Source organism: Cervus canadensis, chromosome 17 (genome assembly GCF_019320065.1).
Source record: "Cervus canadensis isolate Bull #8, Minnesota chromosome 17, ASM1932006v1, whole genome shotgun sequence".
NCBI lineage: Eukaryota > Metazoa > Chordata > Mammalia > Artiodactyla > Cervidae > Cervus > Cervus canadensis.
The window spans coordinates 46241863-46267925 of NC_057402.1; the positions used below are offsets into that span (position 1 = coordinate 46241863).

The 26063-nt window shown below is 54.7% G+C and overlaps 2 protein-coding genes and 1 long non-coding RNA gene across 8 annotated transcripts in view; 2 read left to right on the forward strand and 1 right to left on the reverse strand.

Moving 5' to 3' along the window:
* UNC45A (unc-45 myosin chaperone A) lies at positions 1-15694 on the forward strand. 2 transcript variants are annotated; one of them, XM_043434565.1, is made up of 20 exons: positions 1-134; positions 369-530; positions 717-753; positions 1033-1208; positions 4142-4234; positions 4732-4899; positions 6044-6212; positions 6479-6649; positions 7723-7894; positions 8877-9177; positions 10380-10474; positions 10891-11032; positions 11390-11530; positions 12025-12152; positions 12326-12392; positions 12797-12910; positions 13114-13229; positions 14544-14661; positions 14768-14923; positions 15079-15694. In XM_043434565.1, exons 1-20 carry the CDS (start codon positions 129-131, stop codon positions 15334-15336), a joined length of 2790 nt encoding a protein of 929 aa, XP_043290500.1. In that variant the 5' UTR covers positions 1-128; the 3' UTR covers positions 15337-15694. The 2 variants fall into 2 exon arrangements, with proteins under 2 accessions (XP_043290500.1, XP_043290499.1); XM_043434564.1 differs by having other exon boundaries at positions 63-179.
* Positions 9176-25315, reverse strand: LOC122419755. Its single transcript, XR_006262979.1, has 3 exons — positions 25198-25315; positions 19921-19924; positions 9176-9369 (listed from the first exon to the last, which is right to left on the reverse strand). It is a non-coding gene; the product is annotated as an uncharacterized LOC122419755 (long non-coding RNA).
* RCCD1 (RCC1 domain containing 1) overlaps positions 16812-26063 on the forward strand; it is a 25573-nt gene continuing 16321 nt past the window's right edge. For 2 of the 5 annotated variants that reach the window (XM_043434574.1, XM_043434573.1), the window contains exons 1-7: positions 16814-17461; positions 18810-19091; positions 19177-19561; positions 19745-19866; positions 22277-22372; positions 23015-23185; positions 23823-23852. In XM_043434574.1, coding sequence (XP_043290509.1) covers positions 18917-19091; positions 19177-19561; positions 19745-19866; positions 22277-22372; positions 23015-23185; positions 23823-23852 — 979 coding nt within the window. In that variant the 5' untranslated portion in view covers positions 16814-17461; positions 18810-18916. Of the gene's footprint in view, positions 17462-18809; positions 19092-19176; positions 19562-19744; positions 19867-22276; positions 22373-23014; positions 23186-23822; positions 23853-24007; positions 25428-26063 lie in introns of those variants that run through there. The other 3 variants (XM_043434572.1, XM_043434570.1, XM_043434571.1) reach the window with 3 other exon arrangements.

Here is a 26063-nt window from a genome sequence, read left to right on the forward strand (position 1 = left end):
CCCGCCCGTTCCCCCGCCCCCGCCTCTGACGCAAGACGGGGGCGGGGCAGCCGGCGGCGGATTCCCGAGTCTCGACCCACCCTGCTTCGGAGACTGCGCCTGCGCCCGCCCGGGACGTCTGTTGAACGATGACTGTGAGTGGTCCAGGGACCCCCGAGCCCCAGTCTGCCGACCCCGGAGTGCGTACCCATCTACCCATTCCTCTGGGCCATCTCCACTTCTCACCTGCTCGGGCGATTGCCGGGCCGCCTCCTCCCTCTCAGTTTGGCCCTCCATGGGACTCGCCCGCGACCCCCAGCGTCCTCTCCCAGTAGCTCCCCGTCTCACCCTGAGCCTACCTGCGACGTTTCCACGCGTTCCCTCCACAGGCCAGCTCAGTGGAACAGCTGCGGAAGGATGGCAACGAGCTGTTCAAATGCGGGGACTACGAAGGTGCCTTGACGGCCTACACGCAAGCCCTGGGTTTGGGCGCAACGCCCCAGGACCAGGCCATTCTGCATCGGAACCGGGCCGCCTGCCACCTCAAGCTGGTGAGGGAGCCGGCTGCTCTTCTCCTCGCCTGCCCGGGCCTCTTTTTCCCACCCCGCCGCTGCTCGGGCCCCCACACTTGTCACATGGCCTTTGGGCCTTTAGGTGATTCGAGAACAACCCTGTTGCCCAGTTTTGCCCGAAAAAGGAGATGACCAGCATCTCAAGCCCTGTTCTTTCTGTTCTAGGAAGATTACGAGAAAGCAGAAACGGAGGCAACCAAAGGTAGGGGAATGAGGGCCCTTGGGTGGAGCTGTGGGGCTTCTGGGGTGGGCAGCCCTCACTTTTTCCTTCTCTTTTCAGCCCTAAAACACATCTGCCTTCTCCCCACCACCCCCACTGGGCATCTCCTTTTCTGCAGCTACCCTCACCTTTTCTGAGGCTGAAATACTGAGCCCCACATCCGTCCCCCCACCTTCCTCTAGCCCTCGAGATCTTTCCCTACTGCTCTTGCCTGGAGATGGTGGCCTCTCGGGTGCTGACAGAGCTCCTGTTTGTGCTCAGCCATTGAAAAGGACGGCGGGGACGTCAAAGCACTCTACCGGCGAAGCCAAGCCCTAGAGAAACTGGGCCGCCTCGATCAGGCGGTCCTTGATCTGCAGAGATGTGTGAGCCTGGAGCCCAAGAACAAAGTTTTCCAGGAGGCCCTGCGGAACATCGCGGGCCAGATTCAGGAGAAGGTATGTGAGTAACTGGGAGAGCGAGGCCTTGACCAGTGGTAGAAGGGCACTGGAAAATGGATCTGGAGCGAAGGTATAATCACAGATCTCTGAAGAGGGGATACTGATGGCAAATGACCTTATAGAAGGATGCGCAACTTTGTCAGTGGTCACGAAAAAGCACATTGAAAGAACAGCAAGGTGCTATTCTTTTCAGTGGTCTGTTTGGCAAACATTTTTAACATTTAAAAAAAAATTATGTTTATTTTTGGCTGCTTTGGGTCTTAGTTGCTGCACGCAGGGTCTTTGATGCATTGTATGGGCTTCTCTCTAGTGATGCGTGGGCTCCAAAACAGGCGGACTTTGTAGTTGTGGTACGTGGGCTTAATTGCCACTCTGCATGTGAGATCATAGTGCCCTGACTAGGGATCAAATCCATGTCCCCTGAATTGGAAGGCAGATTGTTAACCACTCGCCACCGGGGAAGCCCTGTTTGGCAGACATGTAAAGTTTGTACACATTCCTAGAACGAGGAAGACAGACACTTATAGGGTGAGGTTGGGGGGATTGCGGGCTTGTTCACAACTGCTTTGGGGGGTGTAAATTGGTGCAGCTCCTTTGTAAGTCTTTTAGCACATCTCTTAAATTTGAGCATATCCTGTGATTCAGTATGTTTACTTCTTGCTATCTTCCCTAGAGAAGCCTCGTCCATGTATGCAAGCAGGTGTGTGTATGTTTGTTTCAGTCTTGTTCGTAGTAATGAAAAATTGGAACTTGTCAAAATGCCAAGCAATAGGGGAATGGCTAAACAGATTGAGTCACAAACTTATTACAGACACCTATACAGGTCAGGGAGCAACAGTTAGAACTGCACATGGAACAACAGACTCATTCCAAATAGGAAAAGGAGTGCATCAAGGCTGTATATTGTCACCCTGCTGTTTAACTTGCATGCAGAGTACATCATGAGAAATGCTGGGCTGGAAGAAGCACAAGCTGGAATCAAGATTGCCGGGAGAAATATCAATAACCTCAGATATGCAAACGACATCAACCTTATGGCAGAAAATGAAGAGGAACTAAAAAGCCTCTTGATGAAAGTGAAAGAGGAGAGTGAAAAAGTTGGCTTAAAGCTCAACATTCAGAAAACTAAGATCATGGCATCTGGTCCCATCACTTCATGGGAAACAGATGGGGAAACAGTGGTAACAGTGTCAGACTTTAATTTTTTGGGCTCCAAAATCACTGCAGATGGTGATTGCAGCCATGAAATTGAAAGACGCTTACTCCTTAGAAGAAAAGTAATGACCAACCTAGATAGCATATTAAAAAGCAGAGACATTACTTTGCCAACAAAGGTCCGTCTAGTGAAGGCTATGGTTTTTCCAGTGGTCATGTATGGATGTGAGAGTTGGACTGTGAAGAATGCTGAGTGCTGAAGAATTGATGCTTTTGTACTGTGGTGTTGGAGGAGACTCTTGGGAGTCCCTTGGACTGCAAGGAGATCCAACCAGTCCATCCTAAAGGGGATCAGTCCTAGGTGTTCATTGGAAGGACTGATGCTGAACCTAAAACTCCGATACTTTGGCCACTTCATGCGAAGACTTGACTCATTGGAAAAGACCCTGATGCCCAAGGGGTTGAGGCCAGGAGGAGAAGGGGACGACAGAGGATGAGATGGCTGGATGGCATCACCGACTCGATGGACATGAGTCTGAGTAGACTTCAGGAGTTGGTGATGGACAGGGAGGCCTGGCATGCTGCGGTTCATGGGGTCGCAAAGAGTTGGACACGACTGAGCAACTGAACTGAACTGAACTGATGTGTAGTTATTGAGAATAGGCAGATCGTCATGTATGGAGGTGGAAAGCTGACAGTGTGATATCATTTACGTTAAAACAATCCCCCATATATGCACCCAAAATAATACCACGTTTTTTTCCATAGGTTCAGTTGGGTATGTCATTACAAGGGAAAATTTTTTAAAAGAGAGACATCACAATGATAACAGTGTGACTGCTAGGGAAAGGAATGGGCTCGCAGGGGCTTTTCAAAAGAGATTTTGCTTCATCTGTTCATTGTTTAAAATAAAGAGACAATGTTTGTATGATTCACATATTTAAAAATTGAGAAGAGAATCTAAAGAGCATCATTAACTATTTTCAAGTTGGAATTAGCCTGACAATTGGGTGTTAATGTGCTAACCCAGTAGAAGCAAGTAATATGATGGCAGACACCTTATCAAAAGATTGAGACCTGGGAAAGCAAATTATTTTCCTCTCAGCTTCAGCTCTGATCTGCGGGGGCTGCCTCGACCTCTGTGTTGAGAAGGATTAGGAGTCAGGTCACATGGGCCTCGGAGGGTATGGATCAGTGGTGTCTACCATGGATGCAGGAGGGGCAGTGGGGACACACATGTTAGGCATGTACGCTATCCACGCCCAGAACCCTGGGGAAGGAAAAGGCCTAGGATGAGGTTGGTCATCAGATTATTTTAAAAATCCATCAAAAAGAGAATCCTTGACCTAAACAGAGTATCAGCAACTTCATCATGACCTGCTGGCTCCCTTGCAGGAGGTATAAATGCCAATTCAGCGCCATGGGCGGTGCACCCAGACCACCACACAATACATGGCCCCCTGGGAGTGGGTTTTCTTGTGGCTAACAGGACGCCACCCTTCTGAATGGCACTGCCTTCAGCGTTGGCAACACCCCCTGCTGCCCAAGGAGGAAATAGCTCAGAGGAGAAAATAGCCCAGGGAAGTTTGGGAGAAGCTACCAGGCGAGTCTCTTCCTGCCCAAGGAAGCTGGGTGTGAGACCTGGGCCCAGACATCTGTGCTGTGCCCTCTGGAGTCAGGAGCCAGGCCTGGGGAGGAGCTGGAGAGAACAAAGAGGAAATGTGTTGTCTGGGGCCAAGCGGCAATTCCTCCCATGCTTTGCTGGTTTGTTGTAGGTGAGATACATGTCCTCAACGGATGCCAAAGTGGAGCAGATGTTTCAGATACTATTGGACCCACAAGAAAAAGGCACCGAGAAAAAGCAAAAGGTATGGACCTGGGCGAGTGGGGGCGGAGCTCCCCTAGTGCTGCCCACGCCTGCCTGTGTGTGTATGATGTTGGCCTAGGAGCTCCTGCTGGCCTGGTCTGCTGGCACATCACCCCTTAGGTGGTGCCGCTGGGCTCACAGAGCCTGAGTGTGGGCTCAGAGGGCCTGGGGCCTCAGTGTGGGCCACGGGGAGGGAGCCAGTGCTCCTGGAGCGCCTACTGGTGCTCAGGTCTCATGCCAGGAGCCAGGTGCCCAGAGGTGGCTGAGTCACAGACTTGGCCCTTCAGACTTTGCCAGGCACTTAAGACTCCATTTATGCCAACCATCAACTCCCAGAGCGAGCTCTTCCCTCTGCTCATAGAGGCGGAAGCTGGTGCTCAGAGTGGTGAAGTTCATGGCCACGGTCCCCGAGCGCAGTGGAAGCAGTGAGGTTCAGGCTGTCCTCTGTCTCCATGCCGTGTGCCGTGTTCACGTCACGATGCACTTCCTTTGACGCAGGCGTCTCAGAACCTGGTGGTGCTGGCCCGGGAGGATGCCGGGGCCGAGAAGATCTTCCGGAGCAACGGGGTTCAGCTCTTACAGCGCCTGCTGGACACGGGAGAGCCCGACCTGATGCTGGCAGCCCTGCGTACCCTAGTCGGCATTTGCTCTGAGCACCAGTCACGGGTGGGTGTGGTGGAGGGTCTAGCTACTGCCTCGGTCAGTCTGTCTGTCCATCCACTCATGTGGGATCTTAGTTCCCTGACCAGGGATTGAAGCCATGCCCCCTACATTGGGACCACAGAGTCTTAATCACTGGACCCCCAGGGAAGTCCCATAGCTCTCAACTTACAGGGCAAAGTATAAGGAGATACATAACAACGTAACAAGAGAGGCAACGTTAAAATGACAAAAAGACCAACGTGATTTGGGACAAAGTGAGGCCAGGAAAGAGTGTAAGCAGCCCGGGGACACCTTCTGAGCACGTGCGTCAGAAGGCTCACAAGTGTCGCCCTTGGCTCTCCTCAGAGATGCCTGGTCACTGATGCCCTCCTTGTCCGTGGTAAAAGCATGCTGCTTGCAAAGAATGGGGCACCTGTCCTTCCCTCGCCACCAGGCTGGCATTTTGCTTGGACAGAGGTCCTCACAGTGTGTGACATGGTGGGTCACCTGACCCACAGCATCTTCACCATCGAGTCACTGACCGGATATGCAGGGCAGGACCCTGGGATGATTCTCCATGGAGATGGTGGGTGTCCCGCACAAACGGTTCAGCCAGCACACCCTGTCCCAGGCCGGTGTCACCAAGTCCCTGCTCCGGCTCTTGCCTGCGCCAGCTGGACTCCAGGAACAAGGACTTGACCCTCAGTAGCTTTTAGAGGAGCCCACAGTTCCTAGATCAGGGGTGGAAATGTGAAACATCCTGTGAAAACTAGTCAGGCCAAGATTGGACTCTGTTTCTGGGTCTCCCAGAACTAAAACTGGTAAAATCACGTGAATTCTGCCCACCTCCTGCAGCCTTCCTGGGACCCTGTGGGATCTTAGTTCCCCGACCAGGGATTGAACCAATACCCCTTGCAGTGGAAACTCAGAGTCTTAACCACTGGACCGCCAGGGAAGTCCCTGGACTGTTTTCTTTAGGAAGCCCTTCCAACAGAGAATCTGGGTATCACCCAGGTCTTGCCCTTAGGCAGACCCACTTTGCTTTCCCAGGGAGCTGCTCTGTCCACTCACTTGTTCTCCCTTCTGGCCACCCTCTCCGACCCCGTTAGGGATCTCTGAAGCTGCCCTTTGCCAACCGGAGCTCTGTCCACCTCTCTCCCCCCACCAGACAGTGGCCACCCTGAGCGTGCTGGGAACCCGGCGGGTGGTCTCCATGCTGGGCGTGCAGAACCAGGCTGTGTCCCTGGCTGCCTGCCACCTGCTGCAGGTTATGTTCGATGCCCTCAAGGAAGGCGTCAAGAAGGGCTTCCGCGGCAAAGAAGGTGCCATCATTGTGGGTGAGTCAGTGGAAGCTGGCCTATGTCCTATGGGTGTTGCTGTCCTGGTGGGGAAGGGCTGAACTAGCCAGGCTGGCTACACCTGCAGGGTGTTCAGGAAAAGGCTTGTTGACAGTATCACACTCTAGGTTCTAAGGACCTGGGGTGCCTCTGGGGTAGGCTAGAAACCAGCGCCCAGGCTGCAGGTCCCCTCGCCCTACCAGGGAAGTTCAGGGTCAGACGGGGCTGGACCACTGTAGAGCTGGTGAATGTCTTCCTGTTGCCAGATCCTGCCCGGGAGCTGAAGGTCCTCATCAGTAACCTCCTGGAGCTCCTGACGGAGGTGGGGGTCTCAGGCCAAGGCCGAGACAATGCCCTGACCCTCCTGATTAAAGTGGTGCCCCGGAAGTCTCCCAAGGACCCCAACAACAGCCTCACCCTCTGGGTTATCGACCAAGGTAGGTGACAGAGTTTGAAAAAGAGAAAGGTACTTCCCTGGCAGTCCTGTGGTTAGGACTGTGCTTCCACTGCCGAGGACCTGGGTTTAATCTGTGGTTGGGGAACGAAGATCCCACATGCCAAGTGGCACAGCATATAAATAAGGAAATAAATAGAAACACAGGTAGATAGGGCTTCCCTCGTGGCTCAGATGGTAAAGAATCCTCTTGTCAATGCAGGAGGCGTGGTTCAGTCTCTGGGTTGGAACGATCCCCTGGAGAAGGGAATGGCAACCCACTCCAGTATTCTTGCCTAGAAAATCCCGTGCACAGAGGAGCCTGGTGGGCTACAGTCGTTGGGTCCCTAAGAGTTGGACGTAACTGAGCGACTAACAGTTATTGGCCATACACTGGAAGGTAGGTGAATAAATAGACCAAGCACATGTGTGGCATGTTGCTCAGATGGCTGGGCCTGCGTGGCCGCAGGAGCGGTTGCCCCCAGCACGTGTGTCTGCGCTGAAGTGCGTGTGCCCTGCTGTACCCTTCGGCGACATCGGCTCCTTCAGCCGTGTACGTGTGCGCTCGCCCACACGTCGAGCAGGCCCACGAGCAGGTTAACAGGGAGGCTGGGTCAGCCTTCTGTGTCAAGTTGTTTTCATTGTGTGTTACTTCTGTACATGGGGGGAAAATTCTTACAGTTAAAATAGAAGTTCACACTTCTCCTTTCCCCTAAAAAAATATAAGGAAATGTCGGCAGAGTCCCAGCGTGAGCACGCCTGTTGGGAACTCATCTTTTCTTGTTATCCCAATGATCCTATGAGGCATGAGGTTATTTTCCCTGCAGTTTTGCAGCCGTGAGGAACCTCCAAGCCCCAGAGCATTTGGCTCCACAGGCAGGACCAGCCCACAGGCCTAAGCTCTGAGGTCCTTCGCTGACCCCACACCTGCCCACCCACCCCCGTAGACAGCGGGTCTGCCAGCCCGATTCTGTGAGCCTGCCTGTACTCTGTGAGCTTGTGCCAGTGGAGACCTCTTCCCTTTGCCCATCAGGGTTGGAACTCGTGTTCTGCTGTCTGAATAGGGTGTCTTTTCAGGTCTGAAGAAGATCCTGGAGGTGGGGGGCTCTGTGCAGGACCCTCCTGGGGAGCTCACAGTGACAGCAAACAGCCGCATGAGCGCCTCCATTCTGCTCAGCAAGCTCTTCGATGACCTGAAGTGTGATGCCGAGAGGGAGAATTTCCACCGACTCTGTGAAAACTACATCAAGTAAGGGGGCCCTCCTATAGCCAGGGCTCCCTCGAGAGTGCTGACTCTTTGGGGAGAGACAGCAGTGAAAGGTTTCCCATCAGAGAAGCAGCCGTGGGGAGGACTTGTGAGAGTCAGAGCGGTCCCAAGGGCCACTTGTTGTTTCAGAGTCCCTCTGCGGGGACGTTCTTTCTTATTTATTTTTTTTTCCACACTGCTCAAAGTATCAGATCTGTCCCCTGACCAGGGCTCACACCCATTCCCCCTGCTGTGGAAGCACTGCCTTAATTACCGGACCGCCAGGGAGGTCCCCAAGGATATTCTTTCTTACGTCAGTTCTGCTCCAGTGCAGGCGGCTCATTGCTGCAGAATCTGCCTGCCAGTGCAAGAGATGAAAGAGACACGGGTTCAGTTCCTGGGTCGGGCAGATCTCCTGGAATAGGGAATGGCAACCCACTCTAGTATTCTTGCCTGGAGAATCCCACGCACAGAGGAGCCTGGCGGGCTACAGTCCACGGGGTCACAAAAAGTTGGACACAACTGAACATGCACAAGCGCTCAAGCCATCCAGTGCAGCCAGTGTCCTCTAGCACGTAGGGTTCACTGAGCACACGCTGTGTGTCCGTCCCGACACACCAGTGCTGCGTCAGTCCTCACCTTAAGGGCTCACAGCTAGGAGCAGACTGATGGACGACAAGCCATGGAGTAAGTGGCCCAAGTTCGGACCTCAGTGACTACAGGGAAGGAGACAGCGTGTGTGAGCGACAGCGACCTGCATTGACGGCAGGTCATCGGGGGTGGGGGTGGGACGTGAATGAAAGCCTGGATGCAGAGCCTCGGTGGCTGCCGTCCAGAGGGGTGGTGTCCTGGTCTTCCTGCTGGCAGCTTTTCTTGCTGTTGTTGCCCACATCCTGCAGATGCCTGGCCAGTGGAGGAGGCGGGAGGGAAGGGCAGTCTCTCTCTGCTGGCTGTGATGTGACAGCTGCCACCCTGTGCCCCGCAGGAGCTGGTTTGAGGGCCACGGGCTGGCCGGGAAGCTGCGGGCCATCCAGACAGTGTCCTGCCTCCTGCAGGGCCCATGCGACGCCGGCAACCGGGCCCTGGAGCTGAATGGCGTCATGGAGAGCGTGATTGCCCTGTGTGCCTCGGAAAAGGAGGAGGAGCAGCTGGTGGCCGTGGAGGCCCTGATCCACGCGGCCGGCAAGGCCAAGCGGGCCTCGTTCATCACGGCCAACGGCGTCTCGCTGCTAAAAGACCTGTACAAGCGCAGCGAGAAGGACAGCATCCGCATCCGGGCGCTGGTGGTGAGACGGGCAGGCCTGGGCTGAACCAGCAGGCGGCCAGGCCAGGGGCCCTGGCTGGCCAGTGTCTCAGGGTGCAGCCTCAGCACACGCTTGGTGAAAACAGGGGATGTGCAGGGCCTTGTTGAAGGGCCTCCCTGATCGCTCAAGACAGTAAAAAATACGCCTGCAGTGTGGGAGATCTGGGTTCCATCCCTGGGTTGAGAAGGTCCCATGGAGAAGGGAATGGCAATCCACTCCAGTATTCTTGCCTGGAGAATCCCATGGACAGAGGAGCCTGGCAGGCTACAGTCCATGGAGTCGCAAAGAGTTGGACACGACTGAGCCATTTTCACTTTGAGGGCCTTGTCAGGGCCAGAGCAGGGCCCTGGCTCCTCCTGGGGAGGAGGAGGAGGTGAACCTTGAACAGAGAGGACGCCTAAGAACGCAGGGCAGCCCGGGCTGCCCGCTGTGGGCAGTGGGAGCGTCTCTGGGAGGAGTCTGGAGGACACACTAGGCCAGGCAGGTCCGTGGCTGTGTGAACAGGCTGGGCTGCCAAGCAGCCCCCAGAGCCAGTGATCTAGGGAACACCTGACCCCTGTGAGCCTGTTGCAGCCCTGCCCCTGGAGGAGGCCTCCTCTTTGGGGGAGGAGGACCTTGTCCTGGGTTTCTCCCTCCCATGGGGGTCCTGGCCTCGGCTGAGGCACCTGTCTTCTCTCCACACATATCTTAGCTTTGCCCGTCAAGAGCTTCCTTGATGTGAGGTGGGAGGGAACACAGCAAGTCCCGGTGCACATCAGGAGGGGGGCCCGGGCCAGCACAGTGGTCAGCATGTCAGTCTCTCCCAGATTCTATCACATGGCCACCCTAGCAGCTGGTTTTGTGGGCTTCCCAGGGGGCACTAGTGGTAAAGAATCTGCCTGCCAGTGCAGGAGACGTAAGATACGCGGTGTCAGTCCCTGGGTCGGGAAGATTCCCTGGAGGAGGGCGTGGCAACCCACTCCAGTATTCTTGCTTGGAGAATCCCATGGACAGAGGAGCCTGGCGGGCTGCAGTCCATGGGTCGCAAAGGGTTGGACACGACTGAGCGACTTAGCACAGCACAGTCCAGCTGGTGGCCTGGTGGGGGTGCGCCTGGCCCCCAGGGAGCCTGGCAGAGTGCCGGGGGGGAGCTCTGCCCTGCCTCTGTCCCTTGGCCAACAGCTGGTTCTCACCCTCTCTTGCAGGGGCTCTGTAAGCTCGGCTCGGCTGGAGGGACCGACTTTAGCATGAAGCAGTTTGCTGAAGGCTCCACTCTCAAGCTGGCCAAGCAGTGTCGAAAGTGAGTGGTTTATGGAGAAGGAAATGGCAACCCACTCCAGTATTCTTGCCTGGAAAAATCCATGGACAGAGGAGTCTGGCGGGCTGAAGTCCATGGGATTCCATGACTGAGCATGTGTGCACGAGGGTGGAGGGAGATGGGTTGGTAGCAATAAACTGGTAGAACAAAAAAAAAAAAAAAAGTGAGTGGTTTAGCACGGCCGTGGCTCCCTGCCTGCTGGCCAGACCTCAAGAGGAGAGGGGAATCCTCACTGCCCTGTCCTCCCCAGGCAGACCCTCCACGTGAACCACTTCCGTATGTGGTGGGGTTGCCCCAACCACTGGCTTTTCCCCCCTGGGTCCTGGGGCGCCCCTCCTGCCGCCCCCCGCCGCCCCCCTGCCCGTTCCGGTAGTCACCAGTGCCCTGCACGCCCCCAGGTGGCTGTGCAATGACCAGATGGACGTGGGCACGCGGCGCTGGGCGGTGGAAGGCCTGGCCTACCTCACCTTCGATGCTGACGTGAAGGAAGAGTTTGTGGAGGATGCAGCTGCCCTGAAGGCTCTGTTCCGGCTCAGCAAGGTAGCCCCTGGGTTCCTGCAGTCGTCCAGGGACGCTGACTCGGATTAGAGCCCAGAGGGCTTTCTTGGCAGGTTGTGGCCCACGGCGTTCGTGACACAGGTCGGTAGCCCGAGTGACTGCCCTGTGCAGCCTGGGCCTTCTGACCTGCACCAGCCGTGTCAGAAAGGATGCCCTCTGAGGAGGAGTCGGGGAGGTCTAGTGCATGAGCTCCCAAAGGCCACCCTGGGGCCTGGGAGGTGCCCGGATTCATCCTGGTGCCCAGGATGAGGGTAGAACTGGGAGCCTGGGCAGCGCTGACCCCAGTCCTGCTCTGCCCCGGGGCTGGCCGCTAACAGCCCCTCTGCCCCCTCCCGGCAGTCCGAGGAGAGGTCGGTGCTCTTCGCGGTGGCCTCTGCGCTGGTGAACTGCACCAACAGCTACGACTACGAGGAGCCGGACCCCAAGATGGTGGAGCTGGCCAAGTATGCCAAGCAGCATGTGCCCGAGCAGCACCCCAAGGTGAGGGGACCTCCGTGTCGTGGGGGCCAGTTGACCCAAGCCATCCACAGCAGATGCACCTTCTGTTTAAGCGGGTTTCTTTCTCTTTTAATCTTTTTTTAAACTTAGTTAATTTATGTAATTTATTTTTGGCTGCACTGGGTCTTTGTTGCGGCTCGGGCTTTTCTCTAGTTGCGGTGAGCGGGGGCTGCTCTCGAGTTGCCGTGTGCAGGCTCTCACTGCGGTGGCTTCTCTTGTTGCGGAGCATGGGCTCTAGAGCTCAGGCTCAGTAACTGTGACACACGGGCTTAGTTTCCTGCAGCATGTGGGATCTTCCCAGACCAGGGATGGAACCTGTGTCCCCTGCATCGGCAGGTGGCTTCTTAACCACCGGACCACCTGGGAAGTCCTCTTTCCCTTTGTTGCCATGCCCATCAACATGTGTCGTGAGAAGGGTTCCCCTTTCCCCTGCCTAATCAGCTGAGGTCCCTCTGCTCAGCTGCCTCGTTCCCCAGGACAAGCCGAGTTTCGTGCGGGCTCGGGTGAAGAAGCTGCTGGCGGCTGGTGTGGTGTCGGCCATGACGTGCATGGTGAAGACCGAGAGCCCTGTGCTGACCAGTTCCTGCAGGGAGCTGCTCTCCAGGTGAGCCTGCCCCCTGCCCATCAGCCTCCCTGCTGCTGATGAAACTACAGGGGGAGCCGTTGCTGAGGCAGTGGGCTCCTGGAGCAAGAGGGGCCACCCACCTGGCAGTCTTCCTTTGCTGCACCCGGGCCAGAGCTCTGACCTGCCTGCCCAGCTCGGCACTCTCCCCACAGGGTCTTCCTGGCTTTGGTGGAAGAGGTCGAGGACCGCGGCACTGTGGTTGCCCAGGGAGGGGGCAAGGTAAGCTGGCTCAGGCTCCTTCAGGATGCGCCATAAAACATGACTCAGTGGCTGCCACAGCAGAGGTCGGTGTTGGATGGGGACAGACAAGTGTCATTAGCAGCCAGCAGGAATGTATTCCTGATGCGTGAGTGATGCTGAAGGGCCCTGGACTTTGTGCCTATAGGGGTCTGAGCACTCCTGTGTCATCGGCCTTCCTGGCCCGTGCCCGGCACAGTCCACATCTAGCCCTTAATAAGTGTTTTCCAGAAGTGTCTGGGTAGCTTGCCGGAGGCCTCAGAAGTGAGAGGGTGTGAGTGGGCGTGTGGTCAAGCCCGGGGAGAGAGACGGGACAGGTGAGGGCGGCACAGACAGGGCCTCACGATCCTGGCTGCAGCCTGAGTGCTCATGGGCCTGTCCCACAGGCTCTGCTCCCACTGGCCCTGGAAGGCACCGACGTGGGGCAGACGAAGGCAGCCCAGGCTCTCGCTAAGCTCACCATCACCTCCAACCCAGAGATGACCTTTCCCGGCGAGCGGGTGCGTGTCTTCCTGCCCCAGCCCCGGCCTGTCCTCCACTCCCTGAGTGAAGGGCCCTCCTGGCCTTTCACTCAGGCTGTGGCTCCTCCACGGGGCCGTGGGGTGGGGAGGGTGACCTCTCGGGGGCTGGACTCCCATCTGCAGGGCCGGTGGGGTTGGGAGAACTGGGGTGGGTAGCCCTGATGCATGGGTGTGTATTCCAGATCTACGAGGTGGTCCGGCCCCTCGTCTCCCTGTTGCACCTCAACTGCTCCGGCCTGCAGAACTTCGAGGCGCTCATGGCTCTGACAAACCTGGCGGGGATCAGTGAGAGGCTTCGGTGAGGCCCTCGGGGATGCAGGGCCTGGGCAGGGCACCATGGTTTAGACCATTCCCAGGAAAGCACTTTACAGTTCTTTTTGTTGTTATTGTTAGTCAATTACTGAATTTATTTTTGGCTGTGCTGGGTCTTAGTTGCTCCACGCTGGCTTTCTGTAGGTGCAGTGAGCGGGGGTTACTCTTCATTGGGGTGCACGGGCTTCTGATTGTGTTAGCTTCTTTTGTAGCAGAGCACAGGCTCTAGGCGCCCCAGCACAGGCTTCAGTAGTTGTGGCACGTGGGCTTACAGTTGCTTCTCAGCATGTGGGATCTTCCCGGACCAGGGGTCGAACCCATGTCCCCGGCATGGCAGGCAGATTCTTATCCACTGGACCACCAGGGAAGTCCAACACTTTACAATTTGGAGTGCACTCCTCAGTTACTTATTTGCCAGACAGGCCGAGAGGCATGACTTGTGCAGTGTTCTGCGAGAGGGCAAGAAACTAGGCCGTAAGAGTGCAGGCCCTAGAGTCAGACCACATGGATTCAAATCCTGGCTTTACTGGTTATTAGTGTCTAACCTCACAAGTAACTTAACTCCTCTGTGCCTTAGTTTCCTTTGCTGTGAAATGGAATGGTTATATACCTATCTCATGAAGTAGCAGTGAGGAGGATTAAATGAGAAAATCCAGGTAAAAGCATTTACTACCTAGATGCCTGACTCCTAGCAATGTGTCCAAGCAGCACGTATTAGCTGCTGTCACTAATGATGAGACTACTCAGTCTCAGGCTCCCCTTCTGCAAAGTAGTAGTGATAATCACATGTGCACCTTTACCACAGGGCTGTGGTGAAGATTTTTTTAAAAATATTTATTATTTGGCTGCGCCAGGTCATAGTTGCAGCATGCAGGATCTTAAGTTGTGGCACGTGAGATCTATTTCCCTGACCAGGGATGGAGCCGGGACCTCCTGCATTGGGAGCATGGAGTCTTAGCTACTGAACCGCCAGGGAAGTCCCTGTGGTGAGGATTAAGTAAGATAGTCCAAGTGCTGGGTCAGGGTGAGTGCTCAAACGTTAGATGTTAGCATCACCATCATCACCCCCAGGTATCCTAACTCCTAGTTGAGAGCATTTTCCAAGGTCCCTCGTGCTGTCTCCTCGGCCAGGTTAGAAGGCTGGAAACCACTGCCCGGTGGCTTCAGACCTGCGCAGGGCGGTCTCTGCATATTGCCCAGGGAAATCTTTGGCCCAGGGCTTGTTGTATGGGGAAACGGGCTGGGAGTGATGGATTCAAACGCCCTGGTGATGCCAATGCTTCCGCCCCTGGCCCCACAGGCAGAAGATTCTGAAGGAGAAGGCCGTGCCCATGATCGAGGGCTACATGTTTGAGGAGCACGAGATGCTCCGCCGGGCGGCCACGGAATGCATGTGTAACTTGGCCATGAGCAAGGAGGTGAGGGCTGGTCCAGGCGGTCACGCCAGGCAGGCACGCAGGAGGACCCGGCCCTGGCTGGGCTTCTGCCCCATCTGACTTGGTCCTGCCCCACTTGTGGCCACAGGTGCAGGACCTCTTTGAAGCCACGGGCAACGACCGGCTGAAGCTGCTGGTGCTGTACAGTGGCGAGGACGACGAGCTGCTGCGGCGGGCGGCCGCCGGGGGCCTGGCTATGCTCACCTCCGTGCGGCCCTCGCTCTGCAGCCGCATCCCCCAAGTGGTCAGTGCCTCTTCTTGGTGGAGACAGGGGCGGTGGGCCAGGAAGCCCCAGCCTGCTGGCGGTCGGCTGGTGGAAGGCAGCCCCAGGGTGTGTGGGTGGTGTTCGCTGCCAGGGTTCCCTGCTGCTCTGTGGTCACACTGCCCTGTCTCCGGCAGACCACACACTGGCTGGAGATCCTGCAGGCCCTGCTGCTGAGCCCCAGCCAGGAGTTGCAGCACCGGGGCGCTGTGGTGGTGCTGAACATGGTGGAGGCCTCGAGGGAGATCGCCAGCACCCTGATGGAGAGCGAGGTGCTGGAGATCCTGTCGGTGCTGGCCAAGGACAAGGAGAGCCCGGTCACCAGGGCAGCCACAGCTTGTCTGGGGAAAGCGGTGGAATATGGCCTTATCAAGCCCAGCCAGGACGGAAAATGAGGGCCTGCCTCTCACACACGCTACCCATCACAGCACAAGGAGCAAGGACAGACTGGCTGGTGGGGGCTGGGATGCAAACATCTGGTCTCTCCTCCCCAGCTGCCCTTTGATGTCCTCTGTTCTGAGTCAGGGAACACGTTCACAGCCCTGCTCTCCCAGCACAGCCTCTGGCCTCACATGGCAGGGCACTTTTTCCTGTACTACTAAGACAGTTGGGAATGGGGATGGCGTGTCCTAATTCAGCCTGTGGGTTCCTGGCATTGGGAAGGACACAGCAAGCAGCCTCACCAGCTATGAGCATCACCCAAGCCTGCTAGCAGGACCACCTCTGATCTTCTAATAAAAGCTTGTGGAGGAATTTCATTGTGGTCCAGTGGTTAAGACTCTGTGTTTGCAAGGCAGGGGCTGCAGGTTCAGTTCCTGGTCGGAGAACTAAGGTCCCATGTGCCAACGTGGACAAAAAAAGAAAGTGCATGGAACTCAAGTATGTGTTCTGTCATCGGCAGGGAGGGCTGGCAGTGGACCAGACTATGGAGCAGGAGCTAGGCATGATTGAGTAGTGTGGGCAGCTTTACAGCAGCACAGCCACCTCTAGGGAAGGAATCAAATGGAATCCTACCCCAGGTCTGCTGAGTTGCTTATCCCTGTTAGAAGGTCAAAGGGTAAACATTGGGGAGCAAATCAGTATTTAGTCACATGGATATAAATGCGTTCAGTTTAGTTGCTCAGTCATGTCCGACTCTTTGCGATCCCACGGACTTCATCATGCCAGGCCTCCCTGTCCATCACCAACTCCCGGAGTTTACTCAAACTCATGTCCATTGAGACAGTGATGCCATCCAACCATCTCATCCTCTGTCATCTCCTCCTCCTCCTGCCTTCAATCTTTCCCAGCATCCGGGTCTTTTCCAATGAGTCAGTTCTTCACATCACGTGGCCAAAGTATTGGAGTTTCAGCTTCAGCATCAGTCCTTCCAATGAATATTCAGGACTGATCTCCTTTAGGATGAACTGGTTGGATCTCCTTGCAGTCCAAGTCTCAAGAGTCTTCTTCAGCACATCAGTTCAAAAGCATCAATTCTTCGGCACTCGGCTTTCTTTATAGTCCAATGCTCACATCCATATGTGACTACTGGAAAAACTGTAGCTTGGACTAGACTGACCTTTGTTGGCAAACTAATGCCTCTGCTTTTTAATATGCTGTCTAGGTTGGTCACAGCTTTTCTTCCAAGGAGCAAGTGTGTTTTAATTTCATGGCTGCAGTCACCATCTGCAGTGATTTTGGAGCCCCCAAAAGTAGTCTGTCACTGTTTCCATTGCATCCCCATCTGTTTGCCATGAAGTGATGGGACAGGATGCCATGATGTTAGTTTTCTGAATGTTGAGTTTTGTTTTTTTTTTTTTGAATGTTGAGTTTTAAACCAGCTTTTTCACTCTCCTTTTTCACGTCCATCAAGAGGCTCTTTAGTTCTTTTTCGCTTTCTGCCATAAGGGTGGTGTCATCTGAGCTAATAGGCCTTTCAATACTTCTGCCTTTGTATTGAGAGTTCTCATTGGTCTCCAGTTAGGGAGAACGCGGGATCTAGGGTTGGGAAAACGCTGAAGGGAACCCCAGTAGCTGAGCCGGGCTGGAGCTGGGCGCCGCAAGTACCCCCACCTGGCTGGGCGGATGGTCCCAGAGCGCCTGCTTCCGCTCTGCGGGTCAAGCCCAGCTTGACTCTCATTGGCTCACGGAGGTAAGTGACAGACTCTAGAGCCAATGGATGGTAAAAGCTGCCCGCCGCCAGCCTAGTACGACTGCGGCACGTTGGGCAGACCCACGAGAGTTAAGAGAGCTGCGGCCGCCCCAGACTGAAAAGGACAGGCAGCACTCGTCCCTGGGGTCGCTCGTAGCCGACCCCTTAGTACTTTGTGAATGTCCCCCAGATGCTTTTAATACGGGCTCCACGGCCCCGTGCGAGTCTGCGGGGGGCGGGACCATCTGGTCCAACCTCGGTTTCGAGCCACGCCCGCTGGAGGTTTGGCCCACTCCTCGCCCGGGGCCTCCTGGGCCTAGCGGAGGGCTCGGGACCGGTTCGACCGAGTTAGGACTGAACAGGCCGCGGCCAGAATTGCCCGAACCCAGGTAAGCAAGTCCACGGCCGCCCGCCCTGCCCGGGGAGGTCACGCCGCTCGCCGGCGATTGGCTCCGTGGAGGCTTCCGAAGCCAATGGGCTTAGGGCGCGGCTCTTCAAACTTTAACTTCCTGGCTGCCAGCCGAGTCCTGGTCCGGCTGTCGACCGGTTCCTGGTCGCTGCCCTGCCTCCCGGCCTTTCCTCCCTCTAGACGGCCCATTGGATCGAGCTGCCTGAGGGGGTGGAGGACACAGGGTCAAGATTAAGATCAGAGGCCTTGGGCTGGGATTGGCCCGGAAGGAGTAGGAGCCCAGGCCTGGGTCAGGGAGATACTGCAGGATCTAGCTTCAAAGACTTAAAAATGCCAACGATATTCTGATTAAGCCGAACATGCTGTACGCAGAAAGTGGCATCACCGTGTCACTCGACTCTGCCTGTTTCCCCATTTATGCGCGAGTGCCTTGAAAGCAGACAGCGGTGCTTCTTATTGACTTAGAGTAAGGGATTAATGCAGTCCATGGGGTCCACAGGGTCGCCGAGTCGGACATGACTTATCGACTGAACAATGACAAAAAGGATCAATAAATGCGTGCGGGATGAATAAATGAGTAGACAAGGTCCAGTTGAAATTGTGTTTACATAGGTCCCTAAAAACCCAGTGACCATTTCTTTTTTTAATTTTATCAACTCTTAAGTCCTGGATTTAATAAGCTGACACTGTCCTTACGATGCCGTGTGCCAGCTCTTGAAACCTTTATTTGTATCTGTTCGTAGCAATTCCACAAGGTAGGTACAGACATCACCCTCCACTTCTGCCCAGCTTGTACAACTGCACAGACTGAATTGGATTGAGAGAGCTCAAGTAAATTGGCTAAGGACACAGGCGTTGCTAGCTGCAGAGGCAAACATGTGAACCCTGGAAGTGGTCCTGCCCCTTACAGGGCATTGTCTTTGCCTTTCACTGGTGGGAAATGATGGATCCTGAGTTCAGTCTTCTGCCCCTCTCGGTCCTAAGCTTGTGTAAGGGTCACTTTCTCTGGGAGTCTCCACTGTCAAACGGAGACAATTCTAGTTCCCAGGATTACATGGGATAATGTGTCTGACATTGAGAATTTGGAGTGGGAGGGACTCAGAGTCCTAGTCCGATGCCTAAAGGAGAGGCTATTTAACTACCTCGTGCCCACTTTGCGGGACAGTGAATGTGCTTGAGTCAAAAGGGAGGACAGGGAAAGGGCCCCACTTACACAGCTGAGAATCGTTCTAAGTCTGGTAGGACGCCCGCTCAGCGAACGTGGGTGGAATGCACGTCGTGTGCCTCTGTGGTTAGAAGGGTGGCTTTCCTCCCCTTTTACCCGTAAGGCAGCTGCAGTGTCTCCCAAGGAAGAATCTCTCCGGGTTCTTGCCCTAACCTTCCGTCTCGCCGGCCGCTCCAGTCAGGTCGCAGCCAGCCGAGGGCGCTGCGAGGCATGGACGAGGAGCATCGCGGGACCTGGTTCGGCTTCGGTTTCTGCGGCTTTGGGCAGGCGCTGGGCTCGGGGCTCGGGCGCCAGGTACACAGCCCCGAGCCGCTGAGGACGCCGGGCGGCAACCTCGACGTCTGCCGCGTGAGCGCGAGCTGGAGCTACACCGCCTTTGTGACCCGTGAGCGCCCCTCTCCGTCCCCGCCTCCGGCCCCCGGCGCGCACGCCGCCCCCTCCGTCCCCAGCCCGCTCTCCGCCCCCCGCAGGTGGAGGCCGGGTGCAGCTGTCGGGCGCCGCGGGCGGCACGGCGGGCGGATGCACGGACGCGTGGGCGTCGGAGGAGCTCCTGGTGCTGCTGCGCGCGGGGCCGGGAGCCGGGGCGGAGCTGCAGGCCTGGGCGCCGGGTTCCGCGCTGCGCGGGGAGCCCCTCTGGTCCCAGGCCGTGCAGGAGGCGGAAGGCGGACCCAGCCGTGATGAGACCCAGGCGGGGCCGCTGCCGCTGCTGCCCTGCACTCGCGCCTACGTGAGCCCGCGGCCACCCTTTTACCGGCCTCTGGCCCCCACGCTGCGGGCACGTCGCCTGGAGCTGGGCGCCGAGCACGCGTTGCTGCTGGACGCCGCGGGCCAGGTGTTCTCCTGGGGCGCGGGCAGGTGAGTGGGGCTTGGCCAGGTAGGCCAGCTGGCCTTTTGCAGGGGTGAGGGGGGGGGGGGCTGCGATAAATGTGACCTCGGAGTGGGAGGTCAGCATCCAGGGGCCAGGAGGGAGTGTTTGGGCAAGGATGGGGAGGAGACCTCTTGGTGTGAGCATCGCTGACTGGGATCTTCTTTGCTAAGGCATGGACAGCTGGGCCACGGGACCCTGGAGGCCGAGCCGGAGCCCAGGCTGTTGGAGGCGCTGCAGGGCCTACCCATGGCTGAAGTCGCCGCAGGCGGCTGGCACTCTGTCTGCCTGAGTGGTGAGTGACCTAGGGCTTTCACAAAACCAGCTCAGGGTCTCCCAGATGCCAAACCTTCCTCCTCCTCGCCCCAGTTAGATGGGTGGCCTAGCCAGGCCTCCTTCCAAGCTCCTCCCGCATCCATCAGCCCAGTCATTCCTGACTCCCAAACGCCTTACAGATTCAGCCCCCACCCCCATGACCACCCTCACAATCCGGGCTGTTGGCAGTTGTTTCCCGTCTTCTGGTCTCACTACTCCTCCCATCCGTCTGCCTCCAGCCAGGGCTGTCATTTTGGAATACTCCCCAAGGGAGAATGGAGGGGTGAGGGGCAGCTGAGACAAGAAGGATGGAGAAGAAAGGCAGCAGCTGCCCAGGTGGCCGTGATGTGTGGCACACAGTGGGCACCAGGAGGCCCACCCGGAGGAGGACGGTGGTCAGTGTGAGCTCAGGTGGCGCCGTGGCTGGTCACCCGGGATGGGATTAGCATCAGTTGAGATTGTGTTCACCCCTCTGGCAGGAGATCAGGTGCAGCTGATAGCTAGGCTGTGGGGTAGGGCTGGGAGCAGATGATTTTTGCAAGGATCTGCATCTGGGCACTCTGGCTGCTACTTATATTGTTACTGACAAGGTCGGGCTGCACAGCCAGCCAAACGCTGAGATGCCAAGGTTGACAGCCAAGAAAGAGTTTATTCACAAGGCAGCCAAGTGAGGAGATGGGAGAATAAGCCTCTGATCTGCCACATTGAAGGGCTTGGGGTATTTATGGCATAAGCCAGGTGGTCTTAGGCATGGAGAAAGGTGATTGGAGGTAGGGAAGAAGGTGAGGTAATCAGTGTTCTGAGCAGGCATACCTGAGTCAACATGGTTCTGCAGATTTCAAAGTGGAGGCGCTTTGGGACTTCCCTGGCAGTCCAGTGGTTAGGATGCAGAGCTTTCACTGCTGGAGCCTGGGTTCAATCCCTGGTCAGGGAACTAAGATCCCACAAACCACCAGGCAGCAGGGCGGGCGCGGGGAGGGGGGGGAGGCAATTAGCATGATCTAAGGGTGGAGTTTTCCAGCCCTCTGACATTAGAAGGTCATTCATTGGCCATGTGCACAAGCCCAGTTTTAGGGTCGGTGGTCCCATCGAGTCTCCAGATTGCTTTTGCTGGGCAGGCGCTGACTCCAAGTTCCTGTGAAACAGCTGGGTTGTATGAAACTGTATACAGTTAAAGGGGGAAAAAAGCAGAAAAACCAAAGTGAACTTAAAGAAGGCACTTTACAAGCAAAGGGGTTTTTAATAGTGTGTTCCTCATCTGTTCTCCAAGGAAAGTTTAAGAATTTCTCCGTAGTTATCACCTTCTGTTAAATCCGTGGGGCATGGTTTCACTCGGGATCTTTAAAAATGACTTAGGCCTGCACTCTCCCCTTCCTATTCTAATGGGCCTGGGTTGGCAGCCAGGCTTGAGAACTACTGGGCGGGAGGAGAGACGAGAGGACCAGAAAGTGAGCACAAAGGGAAGTCTCACACTAAGGTCCAAAAGGAGTTTGAGGCCTCGGTGTAGTGTGGTTGGAGCACTGATGCTTCAAACCAGACCTCCCAGGTTCACATCAGCATCACTCTGCCCCTGGTGATCTTGGGCAGAACACCTCACCACTCAAGTTTCTCTGGAGTAGAGTGGGGATATGGTGCTTAATATCCGTGCTGGCACGGATTAAATATTTGATAAAAATCAGCTACTACTGTTAGTGAATTTTTAGTGTTAGGGCTCTTGCTCCAGCCAACAACCCTATATAGTGTTGTGGGAGGAGGCAAGCAATGTTGAGAGCTTCTAGAGGCCTTCAGGGATGGGGGAGGGTGTAATGGGTCAAGAGGGTCAACTGTATGGCGACAGACGGAAACCGACCTTTTGGTGATAAACTGTAGTGCATACAGAAGTCAAAATATATGTAATGTTGTAAATATGAAACTTATACAAAAACTTTCATGCTGTGTCAATTAAATCAATGCTGTGTCAGTGTAAAAAAACAAACAAACACATTTTTTAAAAAAGGTCTTCAGGACCAGTGATGGGTAGGGCTGAAGAAAGGAGCCTGGGCTCAGTGGATGTGAAAAGAAGACACTCGGAAACTTCCAGGGACTCATTTCCAAACTGCATGTTGGGGGTGGTGGCTGGGATTTAACAACAAAAGGGAAAAGTGACCCTGGAGAGGAAAGCCTAACAAGAGGTGTCCTTTAAGAATAGGGTGACCGAATGCACGTAAGGGGGAAAGGCCCTGCTGAGACAAGAAAGCTGCTGGGCCCTGGGGGAGGTGCTTAATCTGGAACGCTGACTTGGGTGGGGCAGGTAAGAGTTGTCTTTCAGGAGCCACACTCCTACAGGGAGTGTGGAGGGATGCAGGGGTGATCTGAGTCTGTTTAATGGGACCCTATTCTCTCTGAGACAGAGACAGGAGATATTTATATCTGGGGCTGGAATGAATCGGGGCAGCTGGCCCTGCCCACCAAGAGCCTGGCAGAAGATGGAAAGACAACTGCAGGAGGTGAGGGTCAATTTTGTTAAAAATTTATTTTATTGAAGTACAGTTGATTTGCAATGTTGTGTTACCTTGTGCTGTATGGCCACATGATTCAGTTATACCTACACACACATTCTTTTTTATATTTTTTCTATTACGGTTTACCGCAGGATACTGAGTATAGTTCCCTGTGCTATAGATTAGGACCTTATTGTTTTTTCCATTCTATGTATAATAGTTTGCATCTGCTAACTCCAAACTCCCAATCCATCCCTCCCCCACCCCCTCCTCCTTGGCAAACACAAGTCTGTTGGTGAGAGTCAGTTGTTGATTTCCACACATTCTGTCATTCCTGCCTCCTGGCCATAGGCTGGCTCGAGAGCTACAGGGCTCAGAAGGGGTATGTGACATCCTTGGGACCCCAGGACACACCGAAGGACTCTGAGCCCCTTATGAGAGGGAGCACGGCACGCCCCACAAGCCTGTCAGCTCCAGCACTTCCCAGGGAATTCGGGGTTGGAAGCGACAGCTTTGGAGCTAGAGTAGAGGCTTCAGCTATTGTATGAATGATGCTTATTATTTTAATTATTTTTTACGATCGAGGTGTAGATCAGGTCTCAGTGAGTGTTCACCATCATTATCATAACTCTTACTGCTTCTCTGAAGCCTCAGGACTGGATGAAGATGGTTCTGAAGTAAAGAGAGTCTCTACGGGTGAGGATGGAGCCCCTGCCCCCTTCATAGCAGTCCAGCCCTTCCCAGCTTTACTGGACCTCAGCCCGGGCTCAGAGGCAGTCAAGGTCAGCTGCGGATCCCGGCACACGGCAGTGCTGACAAGTGAGTGGGGCCAGGTGGGCTGGTTCAGGACGGAGCAGGAAGCCCCCTCCGCCCAGCTGGCGGCTGCAGGAAAGGGTGTGGTCACTTAAAAGGCTAGCAGCCTCACTCCCTCGGGCCTTTCACAGAGGCTACCCAGCCTGTCAGGCCCTGAAGGTTCTTCCTTCCGGAGGGAGGCTAGTGTTTGCCAGCCTTGCATCAGATGAGGATCTGCCCACCCCTGCTCCTGAGACTCCAAACTCAGTAGCTATGAGTCACAGCCATTGGGCATATAGGAAGGTGAACTTTTTCAGTCTGGATCCTTTACCACCCCAGACATGACTAGTGTGTGTGCATGCCGTGCGCTAAGTCGCTTCAGCTGTGTCCGAGTCTTTGCAACTCTGAGACTCTATGTAGCCTGCCAGGCTCCTCTGTCCATGGGATTCTCTGGACAGAGGAGGGGGTTGCCATGCCCTTCTCCACAGGATCTTCCTGATATGTGACTAGACTGTTGTTAAAAAGGGAGAGAGTATGTGTTGCTCCGCCAATCAAATCAGACGACGACCACAGTGAGCTGGCTGTGGGTTGTGGCAGGCTGAGCTTTTCGCATGCCCTGTCAGAGAGCATGGCAACAGCCCCTTTACTGTCCTTTCGGTTGCAGGAACGGGGGAGCTCTACACCTGGGGCTGGGGTAAGTAAAGGGTTTGCTTTTGTGATGCTTAAACAAAGGGGAGGAAAAGACCTGCGGGTAGAGGGCAGGTGACAACAGCTGTGAAGAGGAGTGGAAGCAGGGGTCTCAGCACGACCGCTGGAGTGAAAAGCCGTCTTTTCCCTTCTCTGGAACAGATCTAGGCACACTCAGAGGGGCAGAGCTCAGAGAAATAGGAAGTATCAGTATTTCCTATTTACCTTTCTGAAAAAGTATGTGTCCCAATGGAATATTTCGCTAGCATTTCTGAGACCTCTTTTGGTCTGGCCCCGGGAAGAGAAAAAGGTAGAATGAAAATCTCTGAGCATCTGAGCTTGGGAGTGGGGAGCCTGGATGATTTGCCCGGCTCTGTGGTGCTGGTCTGAACTCACAGAGCAGACACCAGCAGGGTGGTGGCCTAAGCCCAGCGCTTCAGTCAATGGGCTGGTTTTCCTTCCTGGAGGGGAGAAGTCACAGGGCCCAGCAGAGGATGGCAAAGGGCTCATTTCACTTTAGGTAAATATGGACAGCTTGGCCACAAGGACACAACCACTTTGGACCGGCCCTGCCGTGTGGAGTACTTTGTAGATAAGCAACTCCAAGTAAGAACTGTGAGCTGTGGGCCCTGGAACACCTATGTGTATGCTGTGGAGAAAGAGAAGAGCTGACCTATGGATAAGGGTATAAAATAACAGTAGAGTGGAAAATTATAAAGCCAACACCTGTGAAACTCCCCACAGGGCAAGGAAAACCACTGCCAGCACCCAGAGGCCTCACCTTTGCCCCTCCCGTTCACAGCCCTCTTGCTCCACCTTAGAGCAGGTGGCATCTTCAACTTTGTCCCCCCATTAGAAACACCTGGAGGGAACTCCCTGGTGGTCCAGTGGTTAGGACTCTGCGTTTTCACTGCTGAGGGCACAGATTCAATCCCTGGTCAGGGAACTAAGATTCTACAGGCTCCAGGGTTTGCTGTGCCCCACACTCCCAGAAAAAAAGAAGCACCTGGAGATGTGTAACTGGATGCCTAGAGACGGCATCATGAAGAGAAAGTGAAAGTCGCTTAGTCATGTCGGACTCTTTCGACCCCGTGGACTACAGTCCATGGAACTCTCTAGGCCGGAATACTGGAGTGGGTAGCCTTTCCTGTCTCCAGGGGCTCGTCCCAACCCAGGGATCGAACCCAGGTCTCCCGCATTGCAGGCAGATTCTTTACCAGCTGAGCCAGGGCCAGCACCTTAGACATGATGAAATCGTGAACTTAAGGGTGTAGAACATAGATGTGGGTAGATTTTTGAAGGGCTTCCCTAGTGGCTATGACAGTAAAGAATCCACCTGCAATGCAGGAGACCTGGGTTGAATCCCTCCCTGGGTCAGGAAGATTCCCTAGAGAAGGGAATGGCTACACGCTCTGGTATTCTTGCCAAGCTGCCCCATCCCAGGTGATTTTTGAGGTAGTGCTAAGACTGGGAACCGCTAGAGGTCATCTTTTGTCTATTCATCTGGACTGTTTTCGCTTTGAATTTTACCATTCCATGTATACCTCTTTATACAGTAAAATTTGTCTGCTTTTGAACTTTAGGTAAATAGTCATTCTGTGTATGTTCTTTTATGTCTTTTTTCATCAGCACTGTAAGATTCATCTGTGGTGACCTAAAGTTTATTCACTTCCATTCTATTACATGAATTATACCTCAGGTTTATATATTCTCTTGTTGATACTGATTTCTTTTTTCTTACTGAGTTAAAATACACATAACAAAAAACTTATCTTCACATTTTAAGTGTACAGTTCAGTGGTCCTGGACACTCCCATTGCTGTGCAGCCATCAGCACCATCAGTCCCATCTCTTATCTTGTAAGTCTGAAACCCTACAGCTATTCAACAGCGACTCCTCATTCTCCCCAACCCCTGACAACTGTCATTATACCTTTTGTCTCTCTTTGTGATCTTGACTACTCTACCTAATGTAAGTGGAATCATAACAGTATTTGTCTTTTTGTGACTGGCTTATGATCAGTTAGCATAATGCCCTCAGGGATCATCCATGTTGTGGCATACTGCACAATTTCCTTCCTTTCTAGGCCTTAATAATGTTCCATTGTATGTATAGGCATGTTTGGTTTATCCAGTCATTGGTTGATGGACACTTGGGAGGCTTTCATATTTTAACTGTTGTGAATGATGCTACTGTGAACATGGATTTACAAACACCT